A 17,791-nucleotide genomic window follows, 5' to 3' on the forward strand; every position below is an offset into this window, starting at 1 on the left:
CTGGGGCACCTTCCTTATGAGGAAAGGCTACGGTGTTTGGGCCTCTTCAGCCTAGAAAAGAGACGCTTGAGGGGGGACATGATTGAGACATACAAAATTATGCAGGGGATGGACAGAGTGGATAGGGAGATGCTCTTTACACTCTCACATAATACCAGAACCAGGGGACATCCACTAAAATTGAGTGTTGGGCGGGTTAGGACAGACAAAAGAAAATATTTCTTTACTCAGCGCGTGGTCGGTCTGTGGAACTCCTTGCCACAGGATGTGGTGCTGGCGTCTAGCCTAGACGCCTTTAAAAGGGGATTGGACAAGTTTCTGGAGGAAAAATCCATTATGGGGTACAAGCCATGATGTGTATGCGCAACCTCCTGATTTTAGGAATGGGTTAAGTCAGAATGCCAGATGTAGGGGAGGGCACCAGGATGAGGTCTCTTGATATCTGGTGTGCTCCCTGGGGCATTTGGTGGGCCGCTGTGAGATACAGGAAGCTGGACTAGATGGGCCTATGGCCTGATCCAGTGGGGCTGTTCTTATGTTCTTATGTACCATTTAATGTTTAAATGGGCAGGCGTATTTGGAGGAACTTCAGTGTATCAGGCATAATCCATGTGTAGTTTCTGCTACTAAAAATGATTTGCTGCCGACCTGCAGGCTGAATGCAATATAACAATGACATGGTGGAAAACAGCTTTGGATTGAAGTGATTTTCATGCTTGTCCCTGTGTTTTCTGTCCAGGGTATAACAATTCGCCCACTGGTGGAATTTCTTGATGTTAAGAGGTCAAATAAAAAGCAGCCAGCTGTCAGCGAAGAAATTTATTGTCGGGTATGTAATATTGAGAAATATATACGTATTAATAATAATAATAATAATAACAGTATTATTGTTATTTATATTTACAGTATTTATGTGCCGCTTTTCAACTAAAAGTTCACAAAGCAGTTTACAGAGAAAATAAAATATCTAATGGATCCTTTTCCCAAAAGGGCTCACAATCTAAAAAGATGCAAAAGAACACCAGCAGACAGTCACTAGAAAAGACGCTACTGGGGTGAGGTGGGCTAGTTACTCTCCCCTTGCTTTAAAGAGGAGCACCCACTTGAAAGTGTGCCTCTTACCCAGTTAGCAGGAGTAATTGCACATTTTTATTTTATTGCTCCAGGTGACTTAAATAATAAATAGAAATAATAAAAGACTAGCTAAAACAATAACAGAAATAAATACAATAGTAAGACATGATGTGTCATTTATAGGATAGAATCAATGTATTTCTTGCTCAAGTTTGCTGTTTCTTTAAAGAACTCCTATGCAGTGTATAATAGCATCTCTCTCATTCTCTGGATTCTGAGTCCAGAGAACAACTATTCTTGCATAGTGTCCCATTGCTAAAGAAAAGTTGTGGATGGTGATTTAAGATTTCAAAATGTACTAGTTGAACACAACAAGCTCAATTAGTTAACTTTCTGCACATGAATTTAAGGCAGTTTAACCTTTAGTTCAATTGCGTAGTTTAATTTTGATGCAATGAAAGTAAGGGGTCAATGAGTCCTATCGTTGGCACTATTATCATTGGCACTATTGTGGCCATTTTTTAAAGGGGGAGAAAAGAGAGAGGACTATTGATCCTTATGCCAGTCCCCTCCCACACATGTAGTTAGTTGTGCTCCAGGGTAGGGGTTTGGATCACAGCAGTAAGAATTTAACAGCCCAATCCTATTCTGGGCTAGCCCTTAGTGTGCAGTGGTGCTGGCACAGCTTCTCCTTCATTTTGTGGGCCAGGCAGTGATGAGGAGGTAAGTAAAAACTTTTTTACTTACTTGCTTTACTGTGCCATGGTCTCCAATGGGCCTGCTTGAATCTTTGCCAGCTCTTTGGCTGGCATAAATCTGAGTGGACTAAGAGGGTCATACTGAGACTGGGCGAATATATTGCTGCCTTTGACATACCACTAGCTGACCTTGATCCTTCCCCACCAACGTACCTGCTTTGGAGGTGACTGGGTGCTCTGTTGGCATGTGCTCAGGACTGCCAGCCCTTTGCACAGGTGGCCCTGTCTTGTGTACTGTTGTATGCAAGTTCCATCAGCGCAAGGCCTGGATAGGATTGGGCACGAGGTTGGTCATATATGTGAACAGGTTTAAGTAGGCTAATTCAAAACTAACTGTGTCAAAGTTTTCCACAATAGATTTAAGTAAGCTCTTGTTAAAGCCACATTTAGGAGTAAACTAATTAACCTTTACTAAAACAAGTAATTAATCTGTTTCTACACTGTAGTTCTTTGATCATGTGAAAGCTGGAATTGAAGATGTATGTGGACACTGGGGTCACAACTTTTGGAGAGATAAGTAAGTAGAGCAGTATGTTACAGAACAAAGGGAGAGAGTCAAATGGATTGCTTAGCTTTTGCAATTTTGTTCTTACATTTGATAATTCTCTAAAATATTGCTTTTGTGGGTCTGTTGTATGTCATGGATTAATTTGTTTGTGTGTATGCTAAATAGCATTGCTTTTGCTTTTCACATAGGTTTATAAAATTTGATAAGAAGTACCTGAGGAAACTACTAATTCGGGAAAGTGATCCCAAATCTAGTATTGTATCTCTGTATAAGAAACTTGAAATAAAGCTTGCCATTGAGATGGCAGAGAGTGGAATGATAAGCACAGCACCATCCCTGGCTTCTATCAGGTAAATAGAGGTGGCGTGGAACTATAACTACTGCTAGTCTGTGCCTAATAGTGTCACATTTTGCATGGAGACAAAGCATTTGTCTTGAAATTTGTTCAGCATTGTTTTTGCTCAGTGATATGCAATGTGCTTTTATTGTGTTTCCCACCTGTAGAGCTGAAAGCAGTGCAGTTCAATCCCATAAATATTTATTTGATAGTAATTTCCCTTATATTCAGTGAAGCTTCCTCCCTAGAAGTGTGTTTAGGATTGAAGCCTTGTTCAGCTTAATTGATAGATGTTAAAGCATAAAGATTAATCAACTTACATGAGTGATGGGGCTCAGACTTATAGGTACTGAAGGGCTTCTTCATTTTGAAGAATTTTGCTTTGTTTTCAATTTGTTACAGAAAAATTGGAATAAAAAAGTTATTTGCTAAAAAGCAGTACACATGCAATATTTTATGTATTGTTCTGATGCACATTTTCCCTAGAAGCACCTATACTTTCCTGTGTATTTTACCCCTCATACTCTTTCTCTAACTCAAGTGGATACAGTGGCTGAAACTGTAAGCCATTTTATTGCTTAAGCCATTTCTATCCAGCTTTACATACACGCAACAGAGATCAAATGTTTACACCTTTGGTCTGGGCAGAAGTGGGTTAAATAGCATGCAGGTTACACAATGACTTAAATTGCTTGGTGGTGCATTGGGTTAGAAAACTTAAAAATCAATTGACAGCCCTGCCAGTTATTAATCTGAACCAAATGTCATTCTGTTTACATTTGAGAGGACCAATGGCAATATCCTGTTCAGGAACATAGCGCTCGTGTGAAGTCCTCAACCTGCTTACTCATATCTTTAGCACCTCGAAGGGAGATGTGGAAATGGTAGAATTGAATCAGCAAGCATTTTTGTTAAAGAAATGTGAGAAATGACAGGAATGTTCCCCCCCTTTAAAATGTTTTATGTCTGAGAAGAGAGTAGTTCGTACAAGTTTATCATATATTTTACCTTGCAACAGTGAACATGAAGAAGGACATGCAAGTCCATTTTCTCCTGGCGGGATGGATAATATAAGAGCCATATTAACAAAGAACCTCTATCAAATACGGCAGAGAGTAAGTAGAAAGCAGTACTAATGGAACACCCTGTTGTGACTATATCTACTTCCTCAGCTGGTGATCTTTTCCCCCCCATATTAAAAACCATAAGATGCAAGCTGACTTGGAAGTAATTTCCATTAAAATCAATGGAATTTGCCTCCAGGCAATGGACTTGCCTCCAAGCAAATGTATTTAGGATTAGTATATAAGAAAGCAGCTGAATATACATGATGAAGATGAGAATTGCGCCAATGACATTGCACTTCTGTCTTTCCAAAATGACCGACAAGTTTTTTTTCAGCCTACTGTAGCATTGAAAGACCCTTTGACACTAATGAACTCTGAATATTGAGGCAGTACTCCCACATGATTGAAATATATGCATAAGATGATTACAGTTAGAATGTACCATATAACTAAGGGCACAATCCAAAGGCACCCATGGGCCGACGCAAGTCTCTCGTGCCAGCCTAGGAGGGTTGCACATGTGCCATAAGGCATGTTTGTTTCTCCTCAGGAGGAAGCTGGGCTGGCGCTCAAAGAAGTGCCGGCCTGTGGAGGCTGACACAAGCCTCCATGCCAGCTTCCTCCTTGCAAGTTGCATCAGCCCAGCGGAGCCGACACAAGGAAGAAAGGCGGGGTGGAGGCGGGAGGGAGGCATTCCTGGGTGGGGGGAGGGTGGGCGGGGGGCGGCCTCAGGGACGGGCGGATGGGGAGCAGGAGGCAGGGCTGGGATCCGGCAGTTATGCCAATCCCAACCTCTGTTCCCAGGGAGAACAAAGCAGCTTCAAGCCTCTCAAGAGGTGGCGCAAGTCTGAGGAGACCCATAGGAGCCAGCGGCCCTTACCCAGTGATAAGGGGAAATGTTTCCCCTTGCCTCTGGCTTAGCTGCTTATGGCCACAGTCCTGTGCTGGATACAGCACAAGCCTCTTGACTTGCCTGTTCCAGCGCTGGATTGGATTGCGTGCTAAGTGGTAGAATGGCTTAAAAATACATTTAGTCATCAAAGAACTCTGTAAGATAAACTTCTCTGTAGTTGGGTGCTGTTGCTAACAGACTGTGTGGTGATCTTATTGTTAAATAGGATTTGATGCTCTTCTGGACTTTTTCACAACGCAATCCTACCCATATGGCATTTTCCTGCACTTATAAAGTGTCTACAGTGATTGTATTGTAGTCCAACTCCCTTGGTTGTTCATGGAGTATATCTGGCACTGATTTCTAGTTTTCTTTAAATATTTTTATCTCTCACAGTAATAGAGCAGTTTATAATTTTACATTTTTTAACGGAAGGGGAAAATTAAAATAAGAAACACAATTCCCCCCTACTAATTCCTTAAATAGTCTCCAAATAGCCACAGTCTTTCATAGGAACGTAGAGAGGACTTGGCAGTTCTGTTGGAAAATTGATGGGAATGGGAATACAAGTTCCCAACAACTGTCAAACTTCCAGCTAGTTGCTGGGTCTGTAGTATTTTTGGCTGTCACTGATTGATGGATAGCTTACTGGGTAGGGACCAGGCTCCTAGTAGCTGTATCACTAGCTGATGGATGGAGTTTGGCTGTTTGGGGCCTTTGTCCATGCATCCAGAGCATCTGCAAGCAGTGATAGAAATTCTTATAGTGTGGGCAGCCTAGTCCTGTCCCCAGTTGCTCTGTTGGGTGCAGGGGCACCGAAATTGTCACCGCTGTATCCAGTGGCACCACTGGGGCTGCCAGTGACCTCCTAAGGGGAAGGAGACTTTTGTCCCCTTCCCCCAAGTAAGGGTGCAGGGGTCGCAATGGGTCTCCTCCATTCTGCGTTATCTATTTTGCCAGCACAGACTGGAGGTGATCCGTGTCAGATTTTTCTGGAGCATAGGATCCGGTGGAGCAGAGCTCTACCAGTTCCACCCCCTTCCGCCCCAGTTCCTCCCTCTGCCCTCTACCTTGGAACGCTTCTCCCTGCTCCCAAGGCCCTTACTGCTGCTCAGCTCCGGATGGCATCCGTCCGGTGCTGAACTCAGCCCTGACTGGCACTGAGCCTGCACCAGCACTTCTTCCTCTCATGGTGTCGCAGACATGCCTTATGCACATCTGCAACACCCAGTGCCGGTGCTGAGGTATGTCAGGATTGGGCCCTCAGTATCCTATTTTTAAAAATTTATTTGAAAATGTGTTTATCTCTTCATTTTTGACTGTGGCAATGCAAGGCAGGCTACAATCAAGTATGAAAACAACAGTAAGAAAGAATTCATAGAACAATTTAAACTAATTAAAAGGCAGCTGATCAACGTAACAGTATCACCCACCCACTGTCAGACATCTCTCCCCTCTAAATGCAAATAGAAAACAAAATGGAAGCTTTTGCATTTCTCCTCAAGAAGACAAGATATGGACCAAGTGGGCCTCTGCAGGGAAGGGATTCCACAAGGCCTGTGGAATGGTCCTGTTTCTGGTGAATGCCTGGCATGCCTGGGCACCCAAAATAAGGCCTTGAATGTTGACTGCAGCACACTGGCATTCCTGGGAGGGGGGGAACACTAAGGGCACAGTCCTAATCAGGTCTACTCAGAAGTAAGTCTTATTGTGTTCAATGGGACTTAATCCCAGGAAAGTGAGGTTAGGATTGCAGCCTAAGGTTTTTTTGTTTTTTTGTTTTGTTTTGTTTTTAGGCACAGGAATACATGTGTAAAGCACCCCTCTCCCTTGCTGTTAGAGCCAGTCATGGCTGAAAAAGCCAATAGGAGCTTTCTTCTCTGAGTATATTTTGAAATAATGAAACCAAAGGCAGCTGTAAAAAAAGAAAAGAAAAGAAAAAAGACCATAGTTTGGGTGTAGTTTGTGAGACTGAGGACACAATCCTAACCCCTTATGTCAGTGCTTTCCAGCACTGGCATAGCGGTGCCAATGGGTTGTGTGCTACATCCTGCCATTGGGTGTCACTCACGGAGGCCTCCTCAAAGTAAGGGAGTGTTTGTTCCCTTACCTCAGAGCTGCATTGCCCTGATGTCAGTGCTGGAAAGCACTGACATAAGGGGTTAGGATTGCGCCCTTATTGATGCACTGAACTATTTTGTGTCTCCATGCCACCTGTTGTGTTAATATAGTTTTAAAACACAGCTCTTGCTCTTTTGCTTCAGACTCCATCGTACAACAGATATAGTCTAGCTGAAGATGCAAATGAAAAACAGGCCCAAGAAATCCTTATTCGTCGTCGACACAGCCTGAGGGAGAGCATGAGGAAGAGCAACAGTTTGTCGAGACCGGTACTGCATTTTTGCATATATCATCTTAGGGAGAGGACTATATATTGTGTGTATGGAGTTTTGTGGGAACACCATGGTGAAGCCTGTATAGGCTGACTGAGCACATAGACTGTGCCTATGTGTAAAATCCACTTCATTATTCTTACATTATGAGACAAGCTCTCTACTTGTTTAAAAACTTTATATTTCAGAATGTTTTTAAAAATCTGTGCTCCTCTAATTAAGATTTGCTTCAGTGAGCTGCTTCCAAATGGTTGATTCTTGATTTCTATAACTTTTGATAGTTTTACTGTGTTTTTATGTTAACTGTTTTGTTAACACCTCCACTTGGAGGGGAAAATGTAACACACATTTCTAAATAAATCTAGTGAATACCCTTGGCAGTGACCCCTTAGTTAATTGTCACTGACAACTGAGAATTCTTCTATAGAATGTCACATCATGCCATATTTTATGTTTTTGTCTGCCAGTGACCATATATGTCTCTGGATCATTTAGAGCAAGGTGATGTGTAAAATGTGTTTTAGATAAATAGTTAAAAGTTCTAAAACAAAGTAACCTACTCCAACAATGTGGAACGCTGAATCATATGAACTGCATACATTATAAAAAATATACAGTTTCTCTCATCTACAAATATTATTCTGTCATTGTTGCACTTTTGCATAATTATTTACTTCAAATTAACTTTGGGAAAGGGCAAGGAGCTGTAAAGAAAAATGAAGGCCTGATCACTGGAAGTCTTATCCAACAACTTATGTTCTGCGATTTTATTAGGCATTGCATGATGAAAGCTAGAAACTTACTTATTCCTGAGAGAGAGAGAGAGAGAGAGGATTCAGGAAGCTTGCTATTGCAAATATCACATTCTAGAGCTTCTGTACTATAACTCTGTGGCATAGAGCACAAAAAGAAAACAAAATGGGTCTAGAAAGCAAAAGTGGGGGTTTGGATAATTCCAGGCCAAGACTTTCAGTTACCTTAGCGATGTTCCAAATGCCATCCTCATGAATGCACAGGCCCTGGGTTTGGAAAAAGGTATGCACAGGAAAAAGAAGATTCTAGCCAGGGGAGCTGTGGATGAGAAGAATGGATAAGAATAAGGAAGACATCAGCTGAGTTTCTAAACTATGTGATAGTGGAAGAAAGATGTGTGACAGCATAATGAAAAGACAGGTACCTAAGGGAAGAAAGGGTCTAGAGGTTTCACAGATGAGAGAACTTTTGAGGTTTGGTTAAAAGGCTTAGAGATTATTGCCTACTGATCTGGTAGGCTGGTTGTGACGTTGGCTATAATGTATATGCTGAAGGTGGTCTTTCTTCAGTAAGTACATTTATTCAAAATCTAGCAAAATCTTTTGCTAACAGTGATGCTTTTAAGGCAGGCTTTTCATACTACACGTTATACGCTGATACAGATACCCAAGTGAAAACATATGATCAGTATCTGTGGGATATAAGGGCATGGATCAATTTCTCTTATAAAATTCATGGAACTGGCCCCAATTCTTCTCCTGCTGTAATACCTACATATTGAAAAACAGTAATTTACACAGGTTTACTCTCTTTATCATTGCCATGGTATACCTTTCCTTGGCATCTGTACTGAAGAACAAGATTGTGTTGAATGTTGCCCAAGCCTGCATTTCACTGTGCTTGTGCATATCATTTCTTATGCTTGTTTCTGCAGGTGGCCACCAAAGCAACACGTTACCTGTCACTACCTAAAAATACTAAACTGCCTGAAAGAGTACGGAAAAGAAATCAATCTTCTTTCAAAGGTAAAGCAATTTTGGAATAAAAGGTACAGCCAATTCTTCAGCAAATTTTTACCAATCTGCTTACGTGGAAAAGCAGCAAAACTGTCAAGAGTTCTTTGTACTTCCAAAGTCTTGTCTCGTTATTTCAAATACAAACTACATTTAGGATGTATATATTAGAGATGATTTGAGGGACTGTTTTGTGGGCTGAAAGGCAGAATTTAATAAAATACTCTGTATATATAATTGTGTTCCTTTCTTATATATTTGTGTACACAGTATATCTGTACATATTTGAGAACAGCCTGAAAATGCAAACTTTCTAATTTGACAAGTTAGATTTTAAGGCCTAATGGTTCTATTCAACCAGAATACACATATTTCAAGAGTACTTGTAATCCCATTGTTTAATATTGTGTTCCAGTGTTAATTGCAAAGGTTAATGCGCTCAGGTAGTGCACTCAGATGTACTGTTCATACCTTTTACAGTAGTTATCAAGGCTGCAGTATTAAGCATACTTACTTGGAAGACAGCTGCATTGTGCGTATAGCCCAATTCAAAAGTTTCTCTTGCCATAACATGCAAGTGAGCCAAAATGGGCTCCGCTGCATGTATTGTGAAGGGGGACAGAGTGGGAGGCTTGTGAGGGGAAGTGAGTTTATTTTCCCTTGCCCCTCTGTAAGCCTCCTATTTGCCAGCGGTTCTCCACGGCTTTTTAGCTGGCATAAGTCCAAGGAGACAAGGGGGGTGTACTGGCTGTTACCAGAGGGGATAGCACAGATGACCCAGGCCAGATGCCACCCCTGCCTCCATCACACCCCCAGCCCTTTCCCTGATCTGCCCTGCACCATTTCACCCTCCCTGCTGACATACCTGATTCAGCAGTGCCCTGCTGCTGCATACGGGGCTCCTCCAGCCTCATTCTGGCAGCTCACAGTTTCATGTGCAGTGCAAACACCACTTGCAACAGCCATTAAGCAGGACGCTAGTGCTGGCAGTAGTAGAGCCCAATAGGATTGGGCTGTTAGTGGATTAATTTTGAACTACAGGATCTGGCTAAAATTGGATTATCCAAGTTACTTGCTGCTCCAAGCAAACTCAATTAGTACCCCCATCCTTAGAAGCATTATAGGAATAAATATTTGCCTAATGCATAGAATCATGAAAAAAAGACATTTGAGTTCTCCATCATCCCTTGCTTTCATGGAGGAAGGCTCCTATCATGGGTAAGTAAGGACAGAGCGTGGAGATGGACAATAGTGTTAAGAAAATCGAAGGTGGAATGATAAAATCATGATTGTCTGCTCTGTGTACAGCCAGCTAAGTAAACCTGTATTGCTGAATACTGTCCAAAACTGAAAACCTGTCTGACCAGGGACTATAGTGAAATGAGGGCTGTATCATGCTATCTTGAATTCTCGGGGAGGGGGGGAACTAGTTGTCTTTCACCTCGCATACTTAGCTAAGATCCAAGAGCTACCTTTAGCATCCCCAAGGATTTGAACATGCCCAGTGTTTTTTAAAAAAAACTTTTTTCCTTTGAGCTGTAGGCCCATGTTTCACATCACAAACTCCCTTTGAAAGTCCACTCTGTTTCCAGAACAGTTTGTCATGCAGTCTGGCAGGTTTTTTGTTCAAGAACCAGAAGTACAAAGCCTCCTTGTGAGCATGGAATTAATTACATGGTACCCTGGATCTTAGCTTTAGTTTGTGATACTGTGAATTTCCAGTGCCACTACATTTCATATTTATCTGTATTTTTCATACCCAGAATATGTATTATTAGCATATGATGTTTGAAGGAATAAATGGTAAGCACAGGGATCATTATGTTGACACTAAATTTAAACACATGGCAAGCATACCTGTTCCTTCACGGGTGTGCAAAGTGAGGGGCACGGCACCAGGCACTAACTACTCGTAGATTCTGAGTAATACCACTGTACTATGTCTTATTTTCCTAGATTTTAAAACTGTGCTGATATTTGCATGCCATTGTAAAAGGCTGTTTTGATTTGAAAAGAGCTGAGTAAGAGTGTTCTACTATTTCATGTTTCCTCTGGAATAGGAGATTGCACTGATCAAAACAATAAGTGTATTGTCATTTATCAGCTAGGTAGAATAAAAGCTATAATTTCACAAGGTTTAAAATTCTCTCACTTGAAATTAAAATGTCCTTATTTATTATTTCAGCATAAGAATGGATTTTTTTCTTGTTCTTGCATTTGTTTAGCTAATATAAATTAGTCCCTTAATTCCAAAGCACTAAATGGTCTTATAGTCATGATTGGCTCACGCTGAAGATTGTGTAACAACTACAACAGTCTCGTATAAGACAAAGCACAGAATTCATTCTACCATCGTCCAGTATGGGACTGGTAGAATGTCTTTGACAAGTCTGGGTGAGGACTAGATAGATAGAACGAACGAACAAATGAACAGTTCTTTAGTTTGGCATCCTCTCTTGGTCAAGAAATAGAAGGTCCTACTTCAGCTCTTCTATTACATTCTCATTATAGAAAAAGTAAAATGAATGGTAGGTTTGTTCATTACAATCTGTCTCAAAAAGTTGCCACATTACAGGTAATATAAGTAGCTTTGTGTAATTGACACCCACATTACAAAGGTATAGTCACTACACAGAGGTGGAAAAACACAGCTCATATTAATAACTTGTGGCAAAGGCAACCACAGAATAACCTTCCCCCATAACATTTAATGTAATCAGTCTGACTGTGCCCTCATGGTCATGAAATGGAAGGAACTAATAAAGCCACTTATATCACTGTGCCATGCCATGGCCTCCAATGGGTCTACTAAGATGTGTGCCAGGTCTTTGGCTGGTCTGAGTGGACCGAAGGGGGCATGGCAAGTCCAGGCAGGGGCCATAGCAAATAGGTGGTGTTGTTGCCATTGTGCTCTGCTCTCCCATAAGAAGAGCCCCGCTGGATCAGGCCAAAGGCCCATCTAGTCCAGCTTCCAGTATCTCACAGTGGGCCACCAAATGCCCCAGGGACGCAAGACAAGACACAACCTGCATCCTGGTGCCCTCCCCTGCATCTGGCAATCTGAGGTAGCCTACCTCTACCTCTAAAACCAGGAGCTTGCACATGCCTGCCATGACTTGTCCACCCCTTCTTTAACATAGAAGGCCACCCCACCGCTAACATGCCTTTCTCTGTCCCCAGCATCTCTCAGCAGCCCCAATCCTCCTTTCTGCACTGAACCTCCCTCTCCCTACCCACTGTTCACCTCCTGCGCCAACTTACCGCCACTGGGGGGGAGGCTGGTGGAGCTGCTGCTGCTATACAAGCTGTGTCACTTGCTTTTCACACTACTGAAATGTGCTAATAGTCCGCTAATAGAATTGGGCAGTAAGTTAGCCCGTGTTTGAAAATGGCAGGCAGACTGGAAACAGGAGATGACATGTATCTCTGCACACATCTAGTAAACAAGCACTCTGTTGCTATTTAGTAATTGTACTTCTTAGAGCAATGTATTTGGTGTTGTGATATTCTATATAGCATATTTACTGATAAATGTTCTGAAAAATGCATTAATATGTATTAATTTTCTAAATTTACAGGAAGTGACAGCAGTGACTCTGAATCGGATCAGACAACAGTGTTGACTTTAAAATCTCAAGCAGGAAAAATTTTGAGAGACCAGAGACTTCGAGAGCAGCAGAAGCAGCAGTGGAGAATGGAGTGGAGGAATGAAGTGGACAGGGAAGACAGGGAGCTGCCTAGCCACTTTCAGGGGGCCAGGGGTTTCAGACAGCCGCTCTTGCCAAGACCAACATTTGGTACACTCAATGAAGAAGAAGATCCAGCTGAAGATGACCGATCAGCCAAGCCAGTGCCACCACCTCGATTAGCCCGACAAGCATCAAACGTTGAAAGGGCCAGAAATAAATCTGAGAATAAGCCATACTGAAAACTATTAAATGGGACAATTAACAAATGATAAGCAGATGTCATAGTTGAATGTTCTCAAACTATAATGTAATGGCTGGGTCCATTTAAAGGCATAGTCCTAAGTCCTTTTAGGGGTGGGATGGTAAAGAGAACTTATCTGAAATGTTCTGTAACTAACAGGAAAAAAAACCCAGTCCACCTGATATGGAACCAAATAATTGTAGAACTCCTTTAGCTTACAACTACTTTCAAATATCTTCAGTTTTATCAATGATCTGTATTTTTAAAAAGTTATTTTTCACATTTGCCCATGGCAGATTTTAAATGAGTTGCACTAAAACAGGGGTCTCCAAACTTTTTGGCCAGAGGGCTGCAACAAATATCTGGCGTGGTGTGGAGGGCCAGAAAATAAATGTAAATAAATAAATTAGAGATGGAACTTAGATGAGTGAATAAATGATTGAATGAATGGGCTCATTCATACAACCTCTCTGGCCCTCAGAACACCCTCCAGGCACAATCAGAGCACAGTTCTGGTCATGTTCAGTTGAGTGGGCCAGAGGCTTTCAGGGGATAAGAAGTTGGCCGCGGCCGGAAAGAGGCTTGATGTGGGCTACATCTGGCCCCCGGGCTGGGGTTTGGAGACCCCTGCATTAAAAGAATGTACAATATACCTCTTTTTAAAGCACTTGCAAGAAAAATGAATTGATTCTATGCAAACAGTTATGTTTGTTTAAAGTGCCTGGTGCACTGAGAGTCAACTAGTGCCCCAGTCCTAACTGGGGCTTACAGTGCAGGTCTCGCAATCCACTGCCTTAAGTCCCGGTCTGGGGGTGCAAATGCTGTGCTGCTGTTGTGCACTTTGGGGCCACTGGTGCAAAGGACTGGAGGCCCCATGTGTGTGCATGTGTACCAGTGGCTCACCCAGCCTGTGCTAGAGCTGGTAAGGTGACAGCAAGGGCAATTCTGGGAAGGATCAGGGCAGGGAGTGGGCTGAAGAGGGGTTGAAGGGGGTGGGGGTGGGAGGGTATACTACGGTGGCAGTAGCACACACAGATCCCATCTCTCTTTTCTTGTTTCAAGACACCCCTGAAGCTCCTCATGCTGGCTAGGAGACCCATTGGCAGCCAGACAGTTTATGGGGAGGTAAGCAAAAAAGATTTTTACTTACCTCTCCTGGGCACATCTGGTTGTCCTGCACCCCCATCATAGCATGCACTCTGTCAGATAGGATTGGGTTGTAAGGCATTAATCTTATTCAGCCAATGGTTCTCAAACTTTTAGCACCAGGACCCACTTTTTAGAATGGGATTTTCAGGACCCACTGGAAGTGATGTCATAATTGGAAGTGACATCATCAAGCAGGAAAAGTTTTAACAATCCTAGGCTGCAATCCTTCCCACACTCACCCAGGAGTAAGTCCTCTACTATGATTGTTAAAAGCATATACAGAGTAGCCTGTTAAAAGTACAGATCTGTAACCTTTCCCCAAATGCAGTCACATACCATAGTAGCATCAAGTCTATTATATTAAAAATAAAACATTGAAATGAATAGGGATCCACCTGAAATTGACTCGCGACCAACCTAGTGGATCCTGATCCACAGTTTGAGAAACACTGTATAGACATATACTGTACCTGGAAGTAGGCTTAACTGAACATAGGGATTTAAATTTCGAGTAAAAATGCCTAGGCTTGCAAATGTAAAATGTGGTACTGCATGAAAGTAAGAATAAAAGCTGCAGTAACAAACTACTTTAAATCACAATGTAATTACTCAAACCAAAGGAAACCCATCACCCTGGTGTTGTGGCTGATCAGGACAACCCCTCCCCCCCTTTTTTTTACAATTCTATAGAGACAGCAAAGAAGCAAGTTCATTGAGCCTTTGTTGGGATGTATTTGACTTGGTGGACCACAGGCTTGTGTTAAATTACTAGAAAGTCATGAGCCAGATCATCTATCATGGTCCGGGATGAATATAAATACAGCTGGCATACAGCTTAAACGTGAAGTATTTCCAGGATGTAATAATACTTGATCTGAATCAGTTAGGCACTTTTTGCACAAGCATATAAAATAGTGATAAGACTTTCTTTGGACATCCTACTTTTAAAATTATATACTGTTTCTGTATATGTTATAGTCATTACTGTATTATCTAGTTCAGATAATAACCTAAGTTCCAGACTTGTGTAGAGGTGTCAAGATGATAATTTGAGAGCTTGTATTTTTATCAAGGCATGCTTTTTACATGAAGATGTAAATTGTATGGGAATATGCTGCTGCTTATATATATTTTCACCTCTACTTGATAATCTCTTCTCTTTAGGTTGTTGAATCTTTTCACTTAAAAGGAAGAAAAAATATATATATGAAAGACTCTTTTTCCTGTCTTTGCCAGTTTTTGATTTCTACCATAACTTTCAAGATCATCAGCCAGCAAGCATTTGAATCAGAGATGAACCAACCATACCAAGGCTGACTTTAGGAGCTGCAGGGCCCAGTTGGAAACAGTTTTTTGTCTGTGTCCCCAGGTTCACAGCCAAGGTCTGTAGAATCTTAATAGATATAAATAAAATGTATTTATATCTCTGGCAGAATGGAAAGCAATCAAAATGTATCCTTAAAAAGTTTGTGTGAGTTAATGGACCAAATTTTAATATAATATAAATTTTATAAATTATAAAATTAAAATAAATATAAATTTTATAATATAAAATTGCATACATGAAACCGTACAAGTAAACAAATTGTGCAGATTACCTTTCAAAAGTAAATAGTTGCACAACCACTTGAGTGACTGAAATGATATAATAAAAATATTTTCCTAATGTGACAGCCTAATGTGAGGCTGTCATTTTAAAACTGTATCAGTTTTAAAGAATGAGTAAATACCTTCAGTTGATGGTTATGGGTATGTTGTTGGAAAGGACAGAGTTGACTCAGTATTTACTTGATAAACAAAATCATAGCACTGGTGTTCAGAATGGCCAAATATAAGTATCTTCAAAAAGGAGTTTGTGTTCTGGTAAACTGTGATTTTGACTGATGTTGCCCAAAGTGGGATAGTACAATTGCTATCTTAATGTATTTACATTTGATACTTTTGCTTCATGCTGAATAGCTGTTTTCTTTCCTTGGTGCACATTACAGAAAGATTACAGTATTGATGTTTTGGGAACAAGACTGCTGAAGAAAGCAATAGTTAGCCTCTACTGCCATCTGTTGGAAATAATGAGATATATACAAAACAATATTAAGTGCAATATTTGAAGAATTAGGCACAAGGCACATGCAAAGAATTGAACTTTTATTTGGGTATGTTAGCTCTGTATTACTAGATGTTGAGGACATACCAGGTATTTCAGCTAGGATGGTGTAGTGGTATGGGAATTGGACCTAGACCTGGAAGATCCAGGTTCAAATCCATACTCAGCCATTGTTCTGGCCTGCGGCTGTGGTCGGGGCTGGAGGTTTGTTGGGATCCAGGGAAGAAGCAAGCCTAGTTCAAGGCCATAAAAGAGCTTTTTTTTGGTTTAAAATCTAAGAACATCAACTTACAGGAGCACCTCCGGGCATATCAAAGCATTTCCAGGCATAACACGTACAGCATCTCAGGCAACTACTGGGTGACACAGCCTGCTAGTGTGCATCAGCAAGTTCCTGGGGCAAGAGGCTATATAGGCTAGGTGTTTACTTTGACTGATTTCTCAGGAAATCAGTGCTAATTAGCAAGAAATAGACTGACAGCAAAATATTGTAAATATAACTATTGCATGGATTCTCATCATTAAGAGGGAAGCAGAGTCATGTATCAAGTGTGGCTGATATATTGTGCACAGTGATTGATTTGGTCAGTGGGTTGCAGCAATGAGACACCAACTTTACTTAATTCTTCGGAAACATCCTTGTAAGAAACCAGGGTTGGGAAACACATCCTATCCAAAGGTGTTTCCTGTTAGGGGAACCCCACTTTCTTGGTTGAAAAGCAGAGATGCAGAACATGGGGTTGAACTCTACTGTGAATGTTGAAGTGGGAGTCATATGATATGGGCACACCAGTGAGTTTCCTGTCTTTAGAGGAGCAAAACTACAGACGAAAGCTCCCGCCCTGTTCACTACAAGGGCTCCTGGGATTCTACCAAGGCAGGAAGTCTGCCAGAGGTTGACTGGCAGTACAGGAAAAGGGACCAGCATGGCTTCCACTATAACTAAAGCCCTGGTTTGCAGAGAGTATTCTTCTCTTGTTTGCTTCCATGCCCCTTGCCAGGGGCTTCCTAGTTGAAAATGTGCTGCACCTGCCACAACTGAGGAAAGATGTGCACAGGTGTGCTAGGGTCAGAGCTTCAGGGCTATCATTAGGACAACTGCCTAGGGTGCAGACTTCAGGGGGCCTAGTACTGAGCTTTGAGGGGCACAGTTTTATACAGTTTTTTAACCCATGTATATAATGCAACTGCAAAAATGCAATAAAAATATATATTTTTTGTTTTACGATCAGTAGCACAACATACATAAAATCTGTCATGTGAATTCATTAGAGAAGTAAATGATGTTGGAATTATTAATGGAGCAAGAAGGGATAGGCAAAGAATGTGCTGGCTTGATACCATCAAAACAGATTCAAAAGTGAATGTCCAACAATTGAAAGAAGCCATGCTTGACAGGGTAGTGTGGAGAGTTTGTGTCTATAAAGTTGCCAAGAGTTGGACATGACCGAATGGATAAAAACACACACGCACAAAAAACACAGGCAGGCCTCTTTATCTGATGGATACGGTATCAGCGGATTCAAATATCTGGATCCTGGGGAGGCCTGCAACTTCTATGCCAATGCCATTATCTTAAATAAAGCAAAATTGTTGCTGAAATGAAGAGCAACCGAACCAGCCTGCCTGCTAGATGGAGCACAACTGAACGTTACTGGGAAGTGCTTCCCATTAACATTGAGTTAGTCTCCCTCAAAGCCATAATGCACTGCCCTGGTGTCCAGGGCAATAATTGACATGTCATGTGACATCACTTCCAGGTCCCCCCCCCCCCCCGGAGGAGAGGCTCACTGTGGCGGCTTTGCACCCTGTT

At 41.7% G+C, this 17,791-nt stretch overlaps 1 protein-coding gene across 1 annotated transcript in view; it reads left to right on the forward strand.

Moving 5' to 3' along the window:
* SLC9A2 (solute carrier family 9 member A2) overlaps positions 1 to 12,723 on the forward strand; it is a 34,952-nt gene extending 22,229 nt beyond the window's left edge. Inside the window, exons 6-12 of the mRNA XM_066621336.1 lie at positions 740 to 829; positions 2,279 to 2,349; positions 2,529 to 2,690; positions 3,696 to 3,792; positions 6,901 to 7,026; positions 8,717 to 8,807; positions 12,374 to 12,723. Of these exons, the coding sequence (XP_066477433.1) occupies positions 740 to 829; positions 2,279 to 2,349; positions 2,529 to 2,690; positions 3,696 to 3,792; positions 6,901 to 7,026; positions 8,717 to 8,807; positions 12,374 to 12,723 (987 nt within the window). The remainder of the gene's footprint in view (positions 1 to 739; positions 830 to 2,278; positions 2,350 to 2,528; positions 2,691 to 3,695; positions 3,793 to 6,900; positions 7,027 to 8,716; positions 8,808 to 12,373) is intronic.
* The last annotated feature ends 5,068 nt before the right edge of the window (positions 12,724 to 17,791 follow it).

This window comes from Tiliqua scincoides, chromosome 3, assembly GCF_035046505.1.
Source record: "Tiliqua scincoides isolate rTilSci1 chromosome 3, rTilSci1.hap2, whole genome shotgun sequence".
Classification (NCBI taxonomy): domain Eukaryota; kingdom Metazoa; phylum Chordata; class Lepidosauria; order Squamata; family Scincidae; genus Tiliqua; species Tiliqua scincoides.